The sequence below is a fragment of the Rhinolophus ferrumequinum genome, chromosome 15, assembly GCF_004115265.2.
Source record: "Rhinolophus ferrumequinum isolate MPI-CBG mRhiFer1 chromosome 15, mRhiFer1_v1.p, whole genome shotgun sequence".
NCBI lineage: Eukaryota > Metazoa > Chordata > Mammalia > Chiroptera > Rhinolophidae > Rhinolophus > Rhinolophus ferrumequinum.
The window spans coordinates 21,962,008-21,978,520 of NC_046298.1; the positions used below are offsets into that span (position 1 = coordinate 21,962,008).

Here is a 16,513-nt window from a genome sequence, read left to right on the forward strand (position 1 = left end):
TTTTCTCCCCTCCCTTCTGCAGATGTTACAGCCCCAGTTCAAGTCACACAACACCAATGAGGTGCTGGAGAAGCTGTTCCAGATTGTACCTGGCGAGAACCCTTACCGTTTCCGGGATCCCCAGCAGTGCCGGCGCTGTGCTGTGGTTGGGAACTCTGGCAACTTGCGAGGCTCTGGCTATGGGCCAGATGTGGACGGGCACAACTTTATCATGAGGTGAGCCATGGAAGCCTGAGGTTAGGCCCAGGACAAACCTCTTAGCCTTGGCTGGCAGTATAGGAGTTGCCAACTGCTAGGGTTGCTCTGGGTCTCTGACACCCAGAACCTTCTTGACAGCCTCTTATCTCTGTTTGTTTGGTGGGTGGAGAGGTAGAATTCCCATTCTAGACTTTGCCTGAGGCCTGCACTCAGCTTCCAACTCTGAATTACTCTGAAAAGAGCTGAAACTGGACTCCTGGCTGACAGCTGGTGAAAACTCCCATCAGAGGCCCTTCCTTCTGCCTGGTCCCCTCAGTAGTTGGGCCAGGAGTGAGGGCCCCAAACCAAACTAGCATCTTGTTTAAGAGCCACAGGTGATTCCTTCTGGCAGACTCATAGAAGACAGATGTCATGGGTGGAAAAGGTGGTATGCCATGTTTGCTCTGGGCTGCTGTCCCTTACCTTTATTTCATGAGATTTAGATTATGTGGGGGGTCATTCATTCAACACACATTAGTGCCCAGCCTTGAGGACAGAAGGGTTGGGAGAGCATTCCTCCCAGACAGAGACACAGAACAAGGAGCCTGGGGGTGAACAGGGACTAAGGGTGGACTTGTAACCTGAGCATGGGCTGCTGCTTTGCTCTGAACCTGTTTTCTGACTTCTCTAGACTTTGGGACAGGAAATGCTGCCCCACTCCTTGGTGGAAGAAGAGCCTTAAGAATAAAGATACTGAAAATGCCCAGTTTTCACAAAGCATCTCTTAGATGAGCATTGCAGATAGACCAGGTTTCCCAGGAGGCAGAAGGAGGGGCTTTGTCTTAGAAACTATTGCTGTCTCCATAGCAACACCAAGGCAGCAATATGTCTCAGGCTTTCCACATTCCTTGCAAAACCTTTCTCATGTTGAGAATGGTAGGAGATGGGGGAAGGAGGGGGATGCTAGGCCCCATCCAGGAACCCAGAACCGCCTAAGATTCTCCCCATCCTCCAATTGCTGGCACCCAGAATGCAAGGGAGGCAAGCTAGGAGCTGGAGAGGGGCCTCTCTCCACCCAGACAGTGGCTGAGATTGGGGAGTGAAGCGTCCATCACTCCAGTGCAGCCCTGGAACACTTGGGAAGTCCAGGGAGATGCTCTAGATTGCCTGAAGCCCCTGCCTCCCTTGCCCTGCCACCTGCACCTCAGTGATGGCTGGGAAGCTCCAGGCTTAGCTGCTATGACACCTGGGCAGCACCTGGTCAGTCCAGGCTTCAGACAGGAATTCCCATGTGTTCCCTCACAGGGACCAGGCTAGGAGTTGTGGTGTTTTAGAGTGGACCCCAGAATCGCGTTGTAGAAGGGGTGACTCAGATGGTAATTGGCTGTCTGCTGACTTATAAGAAGTGTGACGGCGGTGGAGGTGACTCTTGGCTTATAGGCATCTCTTGGTTTGAAATCAGTGTGGGGACTTCCCTTCCTGGAAGCAGGACTAATAATGTTAAGACCCCGCTGGGAGGGCCAAGCTGAGATACAGTGAAATTATGGCTCTCTCCACCTACCCCTATCCCCAGCTGCCTCCTCCTCCTATATGTTCTGAGCCAGATAGAGTTGAACTGCCTTAGCTGGCCAGCAGATACATCCATAACTCCTAGAGCAGGGCCTGGCAGATCGTAGGCTTACCATAAATGCATGAATGAATGAAAAAGACTAAGCAGCCAGACACCAAACTCTAATCATGAATGCATGTCCACCCTGCCTGTGTCCTGGCCCCACGTGCTTCTTTGGTGGCCTGAGGCAACCAGGGACAGATAGAATTCTAGAATACTTTGACATCGAGACACAGGGACCCAGCTCATCCTCTGTCCTGTTCTGCCCCTCTCCAGGGCTTGACTTCTCCAGAATGAATCAGAACCTCAAAGCAAAATCCTGTCTCCCAAAGCATTCCATGTTTCTTCCCTTTGTCTTGGAGCTCTGAAACATCTTTTTGGACCTCTTACTCCATTCATTCCCAAACTTTTGAAAATTGGTGCCTGCCCAGCAAGTGGGGGGACCTGAGGGAGGTAGAGGCTCTGCAGCAGGGCTGACTGAAGGGCAGGAGGCAGAGTGATGCTGGCCGATGGGTCTAAGAAGGGATGTTAGGAACGCTCTGGCTGCCCAGTCAGTGGCTGTCTGCAGAAGCCAACCTGGGGCAGCTGCAGCTCTTCAATCTGCAGAACCAGCCTGGCCTCTTCATCTCGAGTGAGGTGAGGTTTATCTCGTGGGTCCTCACGAGAGTGAACCTTGACCTCAGCTCCTGCCCAGCCCAAGCCCCAAATGGCTTGAGTGTTACCAAACAAGTATTCCACTGCCTGCTACTTCCTTCTGTACTCCAGCAGCTGGAAAACACCGTCCCTCTTAAGCCTTTCTCCCCAGCCTGCTGTGTTCCTCACAGAGGTGAGGTGCTATTGAAGGAAAAAAAATAACCAAACAAATACATACAATAAAAAATTACCCCTTCCCAATCCCAAAAGTAACTATTGTCAACAATTTTAATACTAGTACAGATTTTTTTTCTATTTATATACTAAAGTGTTTTTTATTTATTTTTTACAAAAAATGGTATCACACTATGTAGTTTTTTTGGGTTTTTTTTCAGTGTTGATCTAACTTGAATTACACACTATGTAGTTTTAAGTTTTCCTTTTCTGTGTTATAATTCCCTCCTGTTGCACACAATAGGTATTCAAGAAGTATGTATTATAATGAAAAAGTGGGTTACCGCACACGACTTGGTTTTTTTCACTGAATAGCTCTCTTGGACGTGTTTCTTACAGCACATGTAAATCTCTTTCATTAATTCTGATGGCTACATGGTTTTCCATTATTTGAATGGGCCAAACTGTATTAACTCCGTAGTTCTTTGTTTGATTCATTCTGCTTTTCACTATTGTAAGTGATATTGCAGTGAATATCCATGTACATGTTTTTGTACACTTACACAACCATTTTTATAGGCTGGATGTTTGGAAATGGAATTGCTGGGTCAAAGTGTCGTGTACACCCGTTTCTATTTTTGATGGCTAACACCAAATTGTCCTCTAAAAATCTTGTACCAGTTTCTGTGGCAATTTCTTCTCATGTCACCTTGTTCCTGCAGGATGAATCAAGCGCCAACTGTGGGCTTTGAGCAGGACGTTGGCAGCCGAACCACCCACCATTTCATGTACCCAGAGAGTGCCAAGAACCTGCCCGCCAATGTCAGCTTTGTGTTGGTGCCTTTCAAGGCTCTGGACCTGCTGTGGATCGCCAGCGCCCTGTCCACAGGGCAGATCCGATTGTGAGCCACTCTGCTGACTGGGAGTGCAATATGGGTGACAGGACCACCTTGGCAGGAGTCTACCTGGGGACTGGACCTTAGAATTCCTTTAATGAGTATTTTGGCCAAGAAGGGCTGGTAAGGAGGGAGACAGTAAGGAGGACCCCAAATGGTGTACTAGCTGATGCCAGAGTGTGTTCTGTGTCACTTCCTGAATGGTGACAGCCAACATACAGGTTGGTGGTGGAAAGATGAGAAAAGGACAATCTGGTTTTGGTCTCCTTTCCAGGAGGCGGCTCCTGACTATGGGAGCTCTTCCTTCTGAGAACTTAATTTGAGCAAAGTTGCCAGAGACGTCACAACTGGGAACCTCAGGAAAGTCAGTTCCCCAAGTGTTTTTTAAACAGCTTTATTGAGATATAACTCATATAACCATACAATTCACACATTTAAAGTGTACAATTCAGTGGCTTTTAGTCTATTCACAGAGTTGTGTTACCATCACCACAATCAATTTTAGAACATTTTCATGTTCTAAAGATGAAAATCTTTAAAGATCTAAAGATACCCTTGCACACCTTAGCCATCACCCCACCTTCCAACCGTAGGCCACCACTAATCAGCTGTCTCACCATGGGTTTTGTTGTGTGGCAAAATGTATATAACTTAAAATTTACCATTTTAATCATACAATTCAGTAGCATTAAGTACAGTCAGTCACATTGTTGTGCAAACAGACATCACCACTTCCCATAGTCAAAACTTCATCATCTCAAATGGAAACTCTGTAGCCATTAAATAACAACTCCCCATTCCTTCCTTCCCTCAGCCCGATAACCACTATTCTGTCTCTGTGATTTGACTATTCTAGGTACTTCATATAAGTGGAATCATACAGTTTGTCCTTTTACATCTGGCTTATTTCACTTAGCAAGTGTTTTCAAGGTTCATCCATGTTGTAGCATGTGTCAGGATTTCATTCGTTTTAAAGGCTGAATGCTAAGTATTCCACTGAATGGATATAGCACATTTTGTTTATTCATTCATCCATTAATGGACAATTGAGTTATTTCCACCTTTTTCCTGTTGTCCTCATGCATTTTTAAACACAGAAGTACAAGGCAGTTTCCTGACTTTATCTTATGTTGGGGAGACATAAAATAAGTGCTACAGAGTTTAAGTCCCACCGCTTCCCAGAAAAGGAAGTATAGATTATGAGCACCATGGCTAGCTAATAGGGAAGGAGGGATCTATGCTAAATGTGAGTGGTAGTGAGAGTCATTATGGACACAGTTAAGAGCACACACATGGTGGATTTGAGATGATCAGCTAACTCAAGTGGAGAGTTCATAGCAGAGAGCTGTGGGAAGAAAAGTTGGGGCTAGCTTATAAAAGGCCCCAATGCTTGTCTAAAACATCCTTATTTTATCCTGAAGGACCTGGGGAGCCATTGAAGTTTTCTGAGTGAGGTACTACAGGGATGTGGTATGGGTGAGCAGTCTGGAAGCAGACCTGAGTGGGAGGAAAGGCATCCCTGGGTCCCACGGAGCCATCTAAATGTTATTGTTTTGTTTGCTTGTAGCACCTATGCCCCAGTGAAGTCCTTTCTTCGAGTGGACAAAGAAAAGGTAAGCTTCCTCCTCCTCTCAAGTTCAGCCCCATGTCAGTGGAAGCAGTGGAGACCTGACTCTTGGTGTGCTGGGTCCTGTGGCTCAATTGTGCCTTAGTGTCCTTCCAGAACCTTCAGACTCCCCATCAGCTGATATGCCTGACCTCCACACAGGCTGCAGGAACCAGGGAACACGATGAACAGGCCCACTAGTAAGCATGGTGGAGCTGGCAGAAGCTGCTCAGAGCCTCGCCTGTCTCAGCCCCAAAAGCCCCTCATGTGCCTGTTAAATTTTCTCCTCCCAGGTCCAGATCTATAACCCAGCCTTCTTCAAGTACATCCATGACAGATGGACAGAGCATCACGGGCGGTACCCTTCCACAGGGATGCTGGTGCTCTTCTTTGCCCTGCATGTGTGTGATGAGGTGGGTAGCCAAATCGGGGGGTAAAATAGTGGGACCCATGGGACAGAGGGAAAGCAACCCTTCTTTGGGCTTAGCACTGCCCGAAGAGGAATGTGCTTTTGTAGGCAGCAACCAAGTGGCTTTGATTCCCCCCATTTCTAGGCCATAAAGTATAGATCTACATTTCCCAAACTTACTACTTTTATGATTTACCAAATCGGAAATCACTTCATTGAAAAGTTATTTATTTAAAAAGGAAGTAGAATACTACTACCATAATTGATATTATTTACCATAAAGAAAAAATAACCAAAAGCAAATAGAATCGAAACAAGTTTCAGCAGGATGGTTGTCTCCCACCAGGCCTACCCTTGTGTATTAAAAATGGAGGTTAGAGCCATTCAAGGAGCCGCATCCGGCTAGCCAGCTGTTACTGTGCTGTATACACTTCAGTGCTCACGCCCACCACACCCAGTTTTGCCAGTAAATTCTTCAGCGTATGGCATTGAGCAGCTTTCAAATAAAACTACACTTAAAAAAACAAAAGGAAGTTAGTAAAGGTAGGAATAGCCCTAAACTGGGACGTTTTTCTTTTTGCAATCAGACGGATGGAAAGAAAGCAGAAAGGGAGCGGCAGTCTCCCTCTGTTTGCCAGTGTCCTTAGCATCAGGCCTGGGTGTCCCCTGTCTTCCTGTGCCGCCTGCGCTCTGGGAATCGATTAGCTGCCGGCCTCCCGGGCTTTGGTCAGGTCGCTGCGGTTCCTTTCTCCTCCCCCACCACGACCCGAGGCTCCCCCGCGTCCTGTCTTCCACTGTCCCCGACGTGGGGTGACCTGCGCCGCCCTCCCCTGCAGGTGAACGTGTACGGGTTTGGGGCCGACAGCCGGGGCAACTGGCACCACTACTGGGAGAATAACCGGTACGCGGGCGAGTTCCGGAAGACCGGCGTGCACGACGCCGACTTCGAGGCCCACATCATCGACATGCTGGCCAAGGCCAGCAAGATCGAGGTCTATCGAGGCAACTGAGGCAGGTCTGGCGAAGACTCTTCCGCCTCGCCGCAGGCGCCAGCGCAAGATCCCGGCGGGGACTCGAGGCCAGCCCCAGCGCGGTGACCTAGGCGTGGGCGCGGTGCCAGGAATGGGGCGTCTCCACGCAATTCCGAGCGACGCCGGGCGGTGGACTGGACCAATCATGCTGCAGCCAAGCGAGCGCCGGCTCCTCCCTGCCAATCACAAGATTCTGGGGGCCTGGCACCAATCAACGCTGCAGTCGGGCGGAGCCTCTTTTTATCAACCAATTATGCGACTCAGCTCCTGAGTCAACGTCTGGCGCTGGGCCCCGTCTCCTCCAATCAATGGCCTTCAGAGGCGGGCCAGCGGTTGCTCAATCCCCTCACCCCTATGCTTTTGGGTAGGATTTTATTTCATGCTTTTTAAGTAGAGGTTGCTTCTGTCCTGAAAGAAGTGCTTTCCTCAGGCTCGGTCGGAGCTGTTGCAGTCGCTTGCGGACCTGACTCCGCCGGGGGCGCCGAAAAGTAGGGGAGGGCCGGGGCAGCGGCAGTTTGGCTTCCCTTCCCCGGGGTTCCGTCGTGACCTCCGAGTGGTCGAGGGACGGTCCAGGTGGTTTCCAGGGATCGCGCTTTCAACCTGTAGGAAAGGCCAGAGCCCTCCCAAACCGCTCCATGCCTCCGAGAGAATTCTAGACCCCACATTTCCTTTATCAGTCAGGCCCAGATGGGTGTCAGCCCACCAAAGAAATGCAGTGAGAATCCAGAGGGCGCGTGGGTCCCTTCCTCCTCCTACCCGCTTTTGGCCACCCTATGGAATGGCCTTTCTGACCAGGGCATTTAGTGTCTCACCAGAAAACGAATTATGTTACCCCTTGCTTGGGGGTGAAATTCGCCTAGGGCCTAATTCTGGAACATAGACAGGTGTAAGGAATGGGGCAAGGGACAAGGAAGCCCCGTCACATCAAATGTAAGGTGCTTTTCGCTCACGTGTTCACTTGGCCCCTACTGTTCGCCACACCTGTTTCAGTCTGTCCTTAGGCCCTGGGCCTCCTCACCAGCGTACTTGTTGCTCTGGAAAAAAATCAAAACTTGCCCTGGGATTGATTGGGGCAGTGCTGCTTTCTCTCTCTCTCTCTCTCTGTCTCTCTGTCTCTCTCTTTCACACACACACAGACACACACACACACACACACACACACACACACACACACGACTGGCTGGCTGGCTCTAGGGAGAGGGAGCAACACATGGGAAGGAAGGCTGGAGATGGGAAGTCCAGCTGTCTGGTGTGTGCATCTTTCTCCTTCACCCATCACCCCAAGGAGGAGTCGGAAACCTCTTGCTTGGGGCTAGAATTTGCTTTGGGCTCATAATTTAGTTAACCTGACGTTACCAGGTTTGGCTAACCAACAAAGATTCTTTTAAAATTCTAAGCTGGCCATGGAAATAGCGGCGAACCTGGCTAGGGAGGAGTAGACTTGCCCCCTGCATGCCTCCTCCGCTGCCCCATGCTCACCTCCCTCCTCGCTCTAACTCACTTTCTATTCCCTGCTCTGGAAAGGGCTGGGAAGCTAACAACCAGAGGTTACAGCTGGAAGCTACTTGCATGACTGAACCCAGCTTACGTCCCTAGCGGAAGCTGCTGATGGTATTCTCACCCTTCAAGGTTAGGGAAGTTTAGGAGGGGGAGAAAGGGCTTCTGTGAAGCTTCCAAACCACTAAAAAGACCCCCCTACCCAACAGTGACGAATACAAATACCACCTTTTTTCTTAGTGAGTTGATGCCACCAAGCAGCCTCCCGGCCATTGGTGTAATTCCTGCACTGGCTGGGGAAACAGTAACAAGGACGATTATAGAGGAGGGTCAAGACAAGGCAGTGGGCACCCCAAAAGTTAATTTATTGAGAACTTAGCTTGAGTCTGTTCCTAATTCCAAAAGTAGGCGGAGTAAAGAATGGGGGTGGATTTGGGGGGCCTTTAGTGGAATGCCTCTCTCAGGGTCCCCCACACACCATTTTCGAGAGCCAAGCCACCAGCCATTCATGCCGGTCTCATCTTAATGCTTCCTGAAAAGCTGTTTTGAGTGTTTAGAAGATGAAAAAAACAATGCAATTATGCCAAACAGTATTGAGCAGAATAATTTATTTCTTTTTTGTTCCTTTTGTTTAAAACAATAAATCCCCAGTCCGGAAGAGGGGGGTCCCAGCATCCAGCCCAGATCTCCTTTTCTGCAATAGTTATTTAAACAAACGTTTTTTATTTTCTTCCCTTTCTTTCTGAATTAAAAAGAACAAAAAAATTATATAATCCTTTGTCTGTTTTGAAATGTATCAATGGGAAGCCGTCAATAAGCAATCGCTAAGAATATTGGGGAATGTATGAAGGGGGGAGGGAATGACTCCCAGACACCCTCCCCTTATACATGAGGCTTCCCTGGACCACCAGCTGTGCCCTCCAGAAGGCTTCACCTCTATCCTTCAGAACACCCAACTGGATCAGCGGGGCAGGGACCGTCTACTGCTGCGGCCAGCATAGCATGTAGATCCAGCGGGCACCAGGATGGGGATTTTCCCCTTCTATTTCCAGGTTCTGTGGAACTTATGATGCCATAGGTGTGGGTTGGCAGGAAATCGACAGCATGATAGGAGCAGGTGCAATGGGTGTCTGAGGCATGCTGTTTCATTGGGCCATCTGGACCCACTTGAGCCTACTTCCATTATTCAGTGGAACACCACTGAATTGATTTTAGTTCGGCAATCAGGTAATACGGATCTTACATTGGACCGCTTGGAGTCCAGTCACTCGGTGTCCCATGATTCAGTTTCTGCCAATGCCCAAGAGTTGCTTTTCAAATGGAGACTACTTTTTGGTGGAGAACATTGGTCTTTATCTAAGCCTTAGAACTCTGGGCTGTAATTCTCCTAATTTGGAGTTGTCAGAGACTCCGTATGTCTCTCTCTGCCAGAGACACTCCAATAGCATTTGGTTGGCTGAGTCATAAGCCCCAGTGGCAGGCAAACACATCCTGGACTGCTGAGAACCATTTATTGTTCAGGCCCCCTATTCAAAGTGGGCTGCCTTACATGCCATCATAATTGGTTGCGTCAGCATTCCCAAATGTACCTGTTGCCCCCAGAATCAAGAGTTCCACCAAATAGTGTGTCTTTTTTTCTTTTCCACATTAGCCAAGGACTGTGTTGCTTTGATCCAGCAAAGATGCCACATCTGGAACCACAGGTTGGCCTTAACACTTGATCACATTTGCAATAAACTGTCATTCTCCATGACTCAGATGGTGAGCAAATGGGATGAGAAAGAAACCACCCATCTTGCACAACTCAAGTTTGATGGCAGCACCATCTGCAAATCCAGTGGGGATGTGGTATTGACTTGACTTACTATCTTGGAGAGAGTCCCAGGGACTTCTACTGGGCCCATCCCCTCATAATCACCCTCACCCCACGGGTTAGTTTGCCAATATGGGGATTTTGCCATGTAATAAAATCTCTTCCCTTTTGGGACTGAGGAAATTACCTTAAAATGGGTCTGTGGTGTCATTAAATGGACTTTGACTAGAGCTCCAGCTATCATTTGACATAATAAGCTGACTCTAACAAATGGACCACACTGGCATTTGGGTCTCAGAGCCAATATCTGGTAACTCCTGAAGGTCTTGGTATTTCCTCTTCCCCAGTGCGCTGTCTCTCCTGGAACTAGGTCCCTCTGGAACGGCTTTGGGGACGAGTCACATCTGAGCTATATCAGAAGGTTGCTCCTGACAGATCCTGGAATTCTCTTGAAAAAGAGGCTCCAGATGTGTGACCTGAATTACATCTGGGAACTGGGTAAGAAGCTATGAATCCCCATCACTGTGACTCAGGTTTCTTCTCAGCACTCCTAGAATTTTCCCTCCAATTACATCAAGTAATTTAGTAGGCCGCCCGGCATCTATTACATTTCTAGGGACCCTACTGGTCAATTAATTATTGTCCCGTCATCGTAGGTCAAAACTCTTACTTACCATACTGTGTTTTGTTGCGGTAAATGTGCCTACCTATCTCAGGTAGTTCAGCACATCTTTCTGGCCTTTATCATACTGGAATCCCATTCTCTGACTTTCAGATGACAGACACCAGAATTCTTCAAAGATGTTGGTGTCCCAATCACTAATGCATTTTTTTAAATTAATTTTTTAAAACCATTTTTGTTGTGAGATATAATACATATACAGAAAAGAGCATAAAAGTAAATGTACAAAAATATATAACTTAATGAATTACTATTTTTTAAAAGCTCCATAATAGAAATTTATTTGGCAAGGCAAAGATAGAATAATATTATATATAACCGATATAGACAGGATTATATATATATAATTACTGTGGTAAAGGAAAACAATTTCCACTGCCATTTGGATACCAAAAGGAACTGAAGAAAAGGAGAAGAGTGGTTGAACATGTTATGTGAAAGAATTAGAAAAGCTAGAATTTTATTTTTCCAGCTTTACTGAGACATAATTGACATAACATCGCATAAGTATATAAGATGTACAATGTAGTGATATATTGCAAAAGGATTATCATAATAAGGTTAGTTAACACATCCATAACCTCATATAGTTAAATTTCTGTGTGTGTGGTGAGAACTTCCTAAAATCTACTCTCTTAGCAACTTTCAAATATATGATATAGTATAGTCACCATGCTATAGATTATGTCCCCAGGACTTATTTATTAGGTTGGTGCAAAAGTAATTGTGGCTTAAAAGGTTAAAAATAATTGCAAAATCCACAATTACTTTTGCACTAACCTAATATGTATTTTACAATGGGAAGTTTGTACCTTTTGACCACCTTCACGCATTTCCCCACCCCTCCAACCCCCCTGCCCCTGGCAGCCACCAATCTGCTCTGTTTCTATGAATTTGGTTTTTTTAAGATTCCACATATAAGTGAGATCATACAGCATTTGTCTTTCTCTGACTTATTTCATTAGCATAATACCCTTAAGTTCCATCCATGTTGTCCCAAATGGCAGGATTTCTTTTTTTCATGGCTGAATAATATTCGTGTGTGTGTGTGTGTGTGTGTCTGTGACATTTTCTTTATTCATTCACTTACTCTTGGACACTTAGGTTGTTTCCATGTCTTAGCTACTATAAATAATGCTACAGTAAACATGGACATGCAGATCTCTTTGAGACAGTGATTTCTTTTCCTTCAGATACGTACCCAGAAATGGAATTGTTGGATCATATGGTAGTTCTTTATTCACATGCAAAAGAATGAAACTGTGCCGCTACTTTACATTACTCATAAAAATTAACTCCAAATTGATTAAAGACGTAAATGTAAGACCTGAAACCACAAAACTCCTAGAAGAAAACACAGAGAAAAAGCCCCTTGGCACTAGTCTGGCAATGATTTTATGGATATGATACCTAAAGCACAAGCAACAAAAGCAAAATAAACAAGTGGGATTGCATCAAACTAAAAAGCTGCACAGGAAAAGAAACAATCAACAAAATGAAAAGGCTAATTATGGAATGAGAGAAAATATTTGCAATACACATATCTGATAAGGGATTAATATCCAAAATATATAAGGAACTCCTACAACTCAATTGCAAAAAAAAAAAAAAATCCAATTTTAAAATGGGCAGAGGATCCAAATAGACATTTTTCCAAAGAAGATATTCAGATGGCCAACGGGTACATAACAAAGTGCTCAACATCACTAATCATCAGGGAAATGCAAATCAAAACCACAATACTACCTCACATCCGTTTGGATGGCTATTATCAAAAAGACCAGAGATAACAAGTGCAGGTGAGAATGTGGAGGAATGCAAATTGGTACTACCCTATAGAAAACAGTATAGAATTTCCTTAATGCACTGTTTTAAGATGAGCATTCATGTAACCACCACTCAGGTTGTGCAAAAAGCCCAGTAGCCTCCCCCCTCCATCTTTCTTGCCTAACCCTTCTTCCCCTGAAGGTAACCTCTATCCTGATTTTTCATATTCACTTGAGCCTATTTCTGGATACTCTATTCTGTTTCAATAGTCTAATTGCGTTGACCGAAGTTCATTTAGAAATTGAGTTTATAATAAAGACCTCTCGAATCGCTTAGGAAAAGATGGATGTTTAAATAAGTTTTATGGGATAATTAGATAACCATTTGGAAAAGGATAAAATTAGATGCATTCGTTAAACCATTCACCAAAATGCCAAATGAATCATGAATCAGAACTAAATGTAAAAAATCCTAAAAGTGGTAGCTCTTTGATATAGTCAAACAAATCAAGTATATCAGCTTTGCAGTTGGTTTTTGGACTTGAACTTTTTTCATCCTCTATAGTTGCCCATGTTGCTAAAAATGTGAGTTTTTTCACCCATTTTTTTTGTGTGTGTTCCAAATATTTTGTTAAATTTTTCTACTAATGTAATTGCTCCCATTTTATTTGTGTGAATTTGTACCTCTTTCATTCCTTTCTTATAACTTTAGTGAGGTCATGGAAAGTTAGGTAAGTGTGATGTTTAATCATTACTTAGCAGACTTTTCTTCTTTGATTTCTGTCTCCAGAGTTGGTTTTTTGTGGTTGCTTACTTAACCTTTCTCTATCATGATGAAGGCTTTTTAAATAACTGGTAGTTGAACAGTTCTCTCTTCTAAAATAGTGAATCAAGAAACTGCTTGAGAATTTTGTGTACATGGATGGGATGGGGCTTACCTACCACCTGCATTGGCATTAGGGTGGCTGGACAGCATTCCATGGCAGATGAGGTGGGGTGGGGTGGGGAGTAACAGTAAACTAGGTTATATTGCAGTAATAAAAAAGCTCCCAGTGGCTTAAAACAAGAAAGTTTATTTCTCACTCAAGCCACATTTCCATCATGGGCTTCTGAGCATCATGGTCCCTCAGGGACTCAGGTGGACAGTGGCGCCATCTGTGGTGGGTCTGTGCTTTCAAGGGCAGGAAAAGAGAATCTGGTGAGCCACGGGCTGGCTCTTACAGCTTCTGTCAAGAAATTCACATTTCTTGATGCCAAAGAAATCCCGTGGCCATGCCTCAGTCTGGCAGGGATGTGTAATCCTCCTCTGGGAGAGGCACCATATTGGGGTGAGCAGTAACAGTCTACAATACAGAGGGCTCTTTGGAGAGAAATTCTTGGATTTATAGCCTGGACAGGGGTGAGTGCATACACACCTGGCTGGCATATTGGATGGATGCCAGCGGAAGGGAAGGAAGTAATGAAATATTGTACCCATCACAGGAACAGCTATGGATTACCATTCAGCAGGCAAGGAACTGCTTCCTGCGACATGTTTGGCAAGGTAAGAAAACATCCTTCCTAGCTAGGTGAAGGGAAAGATAAAATACTAAAACTATATTTTGAAAAAATCAAATTATTGCTTTCTGAGTGTGAATTAGGAATCAATGCTGCTATTCACTATCCTTCCAGAAAAACCTTAGCTTCTGCAGCAAGTCTATGCCTGGGTGACAACCTACACAAATGCAAGAAAATTTCCCCTCCCCCCATGCTTGCTATACTGTGGGTATCAGGACCAACCTGTTCCTCTGAGAATATAGAGTTCCCACCTTTCATCTAACCACTGTTTCTGCTCCTGAGAATAATACAGGCTCTTTCTGGCAGCAGGACTTCTCTCCAGGGAGAAGGCTTGGTGAAGTAGAAAGAACATATGGTGTCTGCACTCAGAGGGATCTGCGTTCAATCCTTCCTTTACTATAAAATAACTTTTTAAAATTAAGTAATACATACTTGTTACAAAAATAATTCAAACAATTCATAAGAATATAAAGTAAATCCTGGACGGCCTTCCTGCAATATTTCTTTTGTATCTATGATTTGTCATGAAACGTACAAAGGGACCCATTAGAAGGAAAGAGATCACAGCGCCCCACCCCACCCCCCGCCCCTCACCCCCGGACTGATGTTCAGTGTCCCAGGTTGCATCTCCACCGCTCTCACTGTGAAACTCTGTCTCCATGAAACACTAAAGACCACTCAAGGAAAGGGTCGGGAATCTAAGCTTTCCTTGCTATAAATGAAATAACTCAACTTTAGGATTTTTTTACTTAAAATATTTTTTTAAATATCAGTCACCTTAACCAAGTGATCAAGGTTTTAACATCACCAGTCTAGATATACATAAATACATGATTGAATAAATTAATACATGGGAAGTGACAAATTTCCCACGCAGAATTCCAAATAACTTACGTAGCTACTCTGCCCCCGAGGAGGGGGAGCACAGATCCCCACTCCTTAGATGTGCACTGTGCATAGTAACCGCCTTCCAACGAGCAGAGTAGTGTGAAGGGGCGGGGGAGAGTAACTTGACAGTGGAGAAACCTGACAAACACCCCCTCAGCCAGGCTTTTAAGGTTGACATCAGTGACCTTGATAACACTGATGTCCTGTTGGTAGTATGTGCCTTTGCCTTGTGATGAAAATGAAACTTTACTTCTGTGGTTTTCCTGCCAAAACCCTATAATCTCAGTCTAATCACGGGAAAAACATCAGACAAATTCCAGTAGAGAATCCCACAAAAAACCCAAACCTTGCTCCTCAAAACTGTCAATGTCATCAATGACCAGGAAAGTCTGAAAACTGTCACAGCTAAGAGGAACCTAAGGAGACATGACGACTAAATGTAATATGGTGTCCTGGATGAGACCCTGGAACAGAAAGACACTAGGGGAAAAGGGAGGAAATCTAAATAATTAATATTGGCTCATTAATTATAATACATCACACTTATAATAGGGGAAACTGGGTGTGGGGCAGGGGGGTATATATGGGACCCCTCTGCACTATCTTCTCAATTTTTCTGTATATTTAAAACTGTTCCAAAAAATAAAGTCTATAAAATATGTTTTAAATGGAGGAAGTCAGGGAGGAGTGTCCAGTAGAGCCAGCCTATCACGAACATCCACTTTCAACTTTATTAGAGCAAGAAAGTTTGATTATGGGAATCTACTGAAACTTAGGTTGTTTTTATTCTTGTTCTTAAATCAAGAGTATAATTAGAATTTAAATCTAGAATTCCTATTTATTTTTATTTCAATGACTACCTTTCTCATTTCTAAAATTTCTAATCTTGTTTTATTTCTGCCCAATGGTAAACTGTCTGGTAAACTGGCTGGTAAACTCTCTCTCTGAAAACAAAAACTAATTTGTAGCTCATTTCTGTGGTGTAAATACTCCCAGCATGGCCAGCTTCAAGTTACCCGTGATTTAACTCTTGTGAGTTTCAGCACGCCACTACTTTTGTCTAAAAATTTCTTACTCTTTTTTAGTGAAATGTATTGTCTTTTTCTCTTTGAGCATCCAAATATATATAAAGTCTCTTATCAGGCCATTCCATAAAACTAATTTTATGTGAGGTAAATTTGTTTTGATAGTTTACAGTCTTTCTTACTGTTAAGAGTTCTTCGCCCCACAATCGACCTATGGGTTTAGCAGTTGGCTCCATCCAGCTACCTGCCCCTTTGGCCCTTATTCTAGAACGAGGGCTGCTGACATTTTGTGATCTGGGGATATCGCGATCAGGCAGGCGAAGGAAACAGAACTGTCAGTTACTGGTGGTGGTGATGGGGTTTCCAAGTCCCCCCACTGCCTTTGCCTTTCTGGGCATGAGTCTTAACAAAAGTCTCATGTCCAGCCAGGGTGCAGGCAAAAGTTCAAACTCCCCCCCAGCAGCAAGCCTGGCTTTGGTTTGGCTTTGTGTACAGCGTTTCCAGTCCCCTCTACCCCACAGGCCCCAACAGCCTGTAGCTACTCCATTTCTGGACTGGAGGCCAATAAGCTTTTGGATTCAGACGTGATTTATTTACCACTTTGTATTTTTGACCCATTGCTAGTTCATAGAAATATTCATCTTGTTTTTGGGTCGGGCGGTGTGCTGTTTTCTAGTTTTGTTTTCCATATCGCTGTTGTTTTCAGGTCCGAGTGGGCATCACTTAACTGGCACTCTACTGCATCTACTC

At 44.9% G+C, this 16,513-nt stretch overlaps 1 protein-coding gene across 6 annotated transcripts in view; it reads left to right on the plus strand.

The window, feature by feature from the left end:
• ST3GAL2 (ST3 beta-galactoside alpha-2,3-sialyltransferase 2) overlaps positions 1–9,843 on the plus strand; it is a 42,942-nt gene extending 33,099 nt beyond the window's left edge. For all 6 annotated transcript variants that reach the window (XM_033127082.1, XM_033127081.1, XM_033127083.1 and 3 more), the window contains 5 exons: positions 23–216; positions 3,316–3,495; positions 5,057–5,102; positions 5,389–5,508; positions 6,341–9,843. In XM_033127082.1, the coding sequence (XP_032982973.1) occupies positions 23–216; positions 3,316–3,495; positions 5,057–5,102; positions 5,389–5,508; positions 6,341–6,514 (714 nt within the window). In that variant the 3' untranslated portion in view covers positions 6,515–9,843. The remainder of the gene's footprint in view (positions 1–22; positions 217–3,315; positions 3,496–5,056; positions 5,103–5,388; positions 5,509–6,340) is intronic.
• Positions 9,844–16,513: the final 6,670 nt, after the last annotated feature.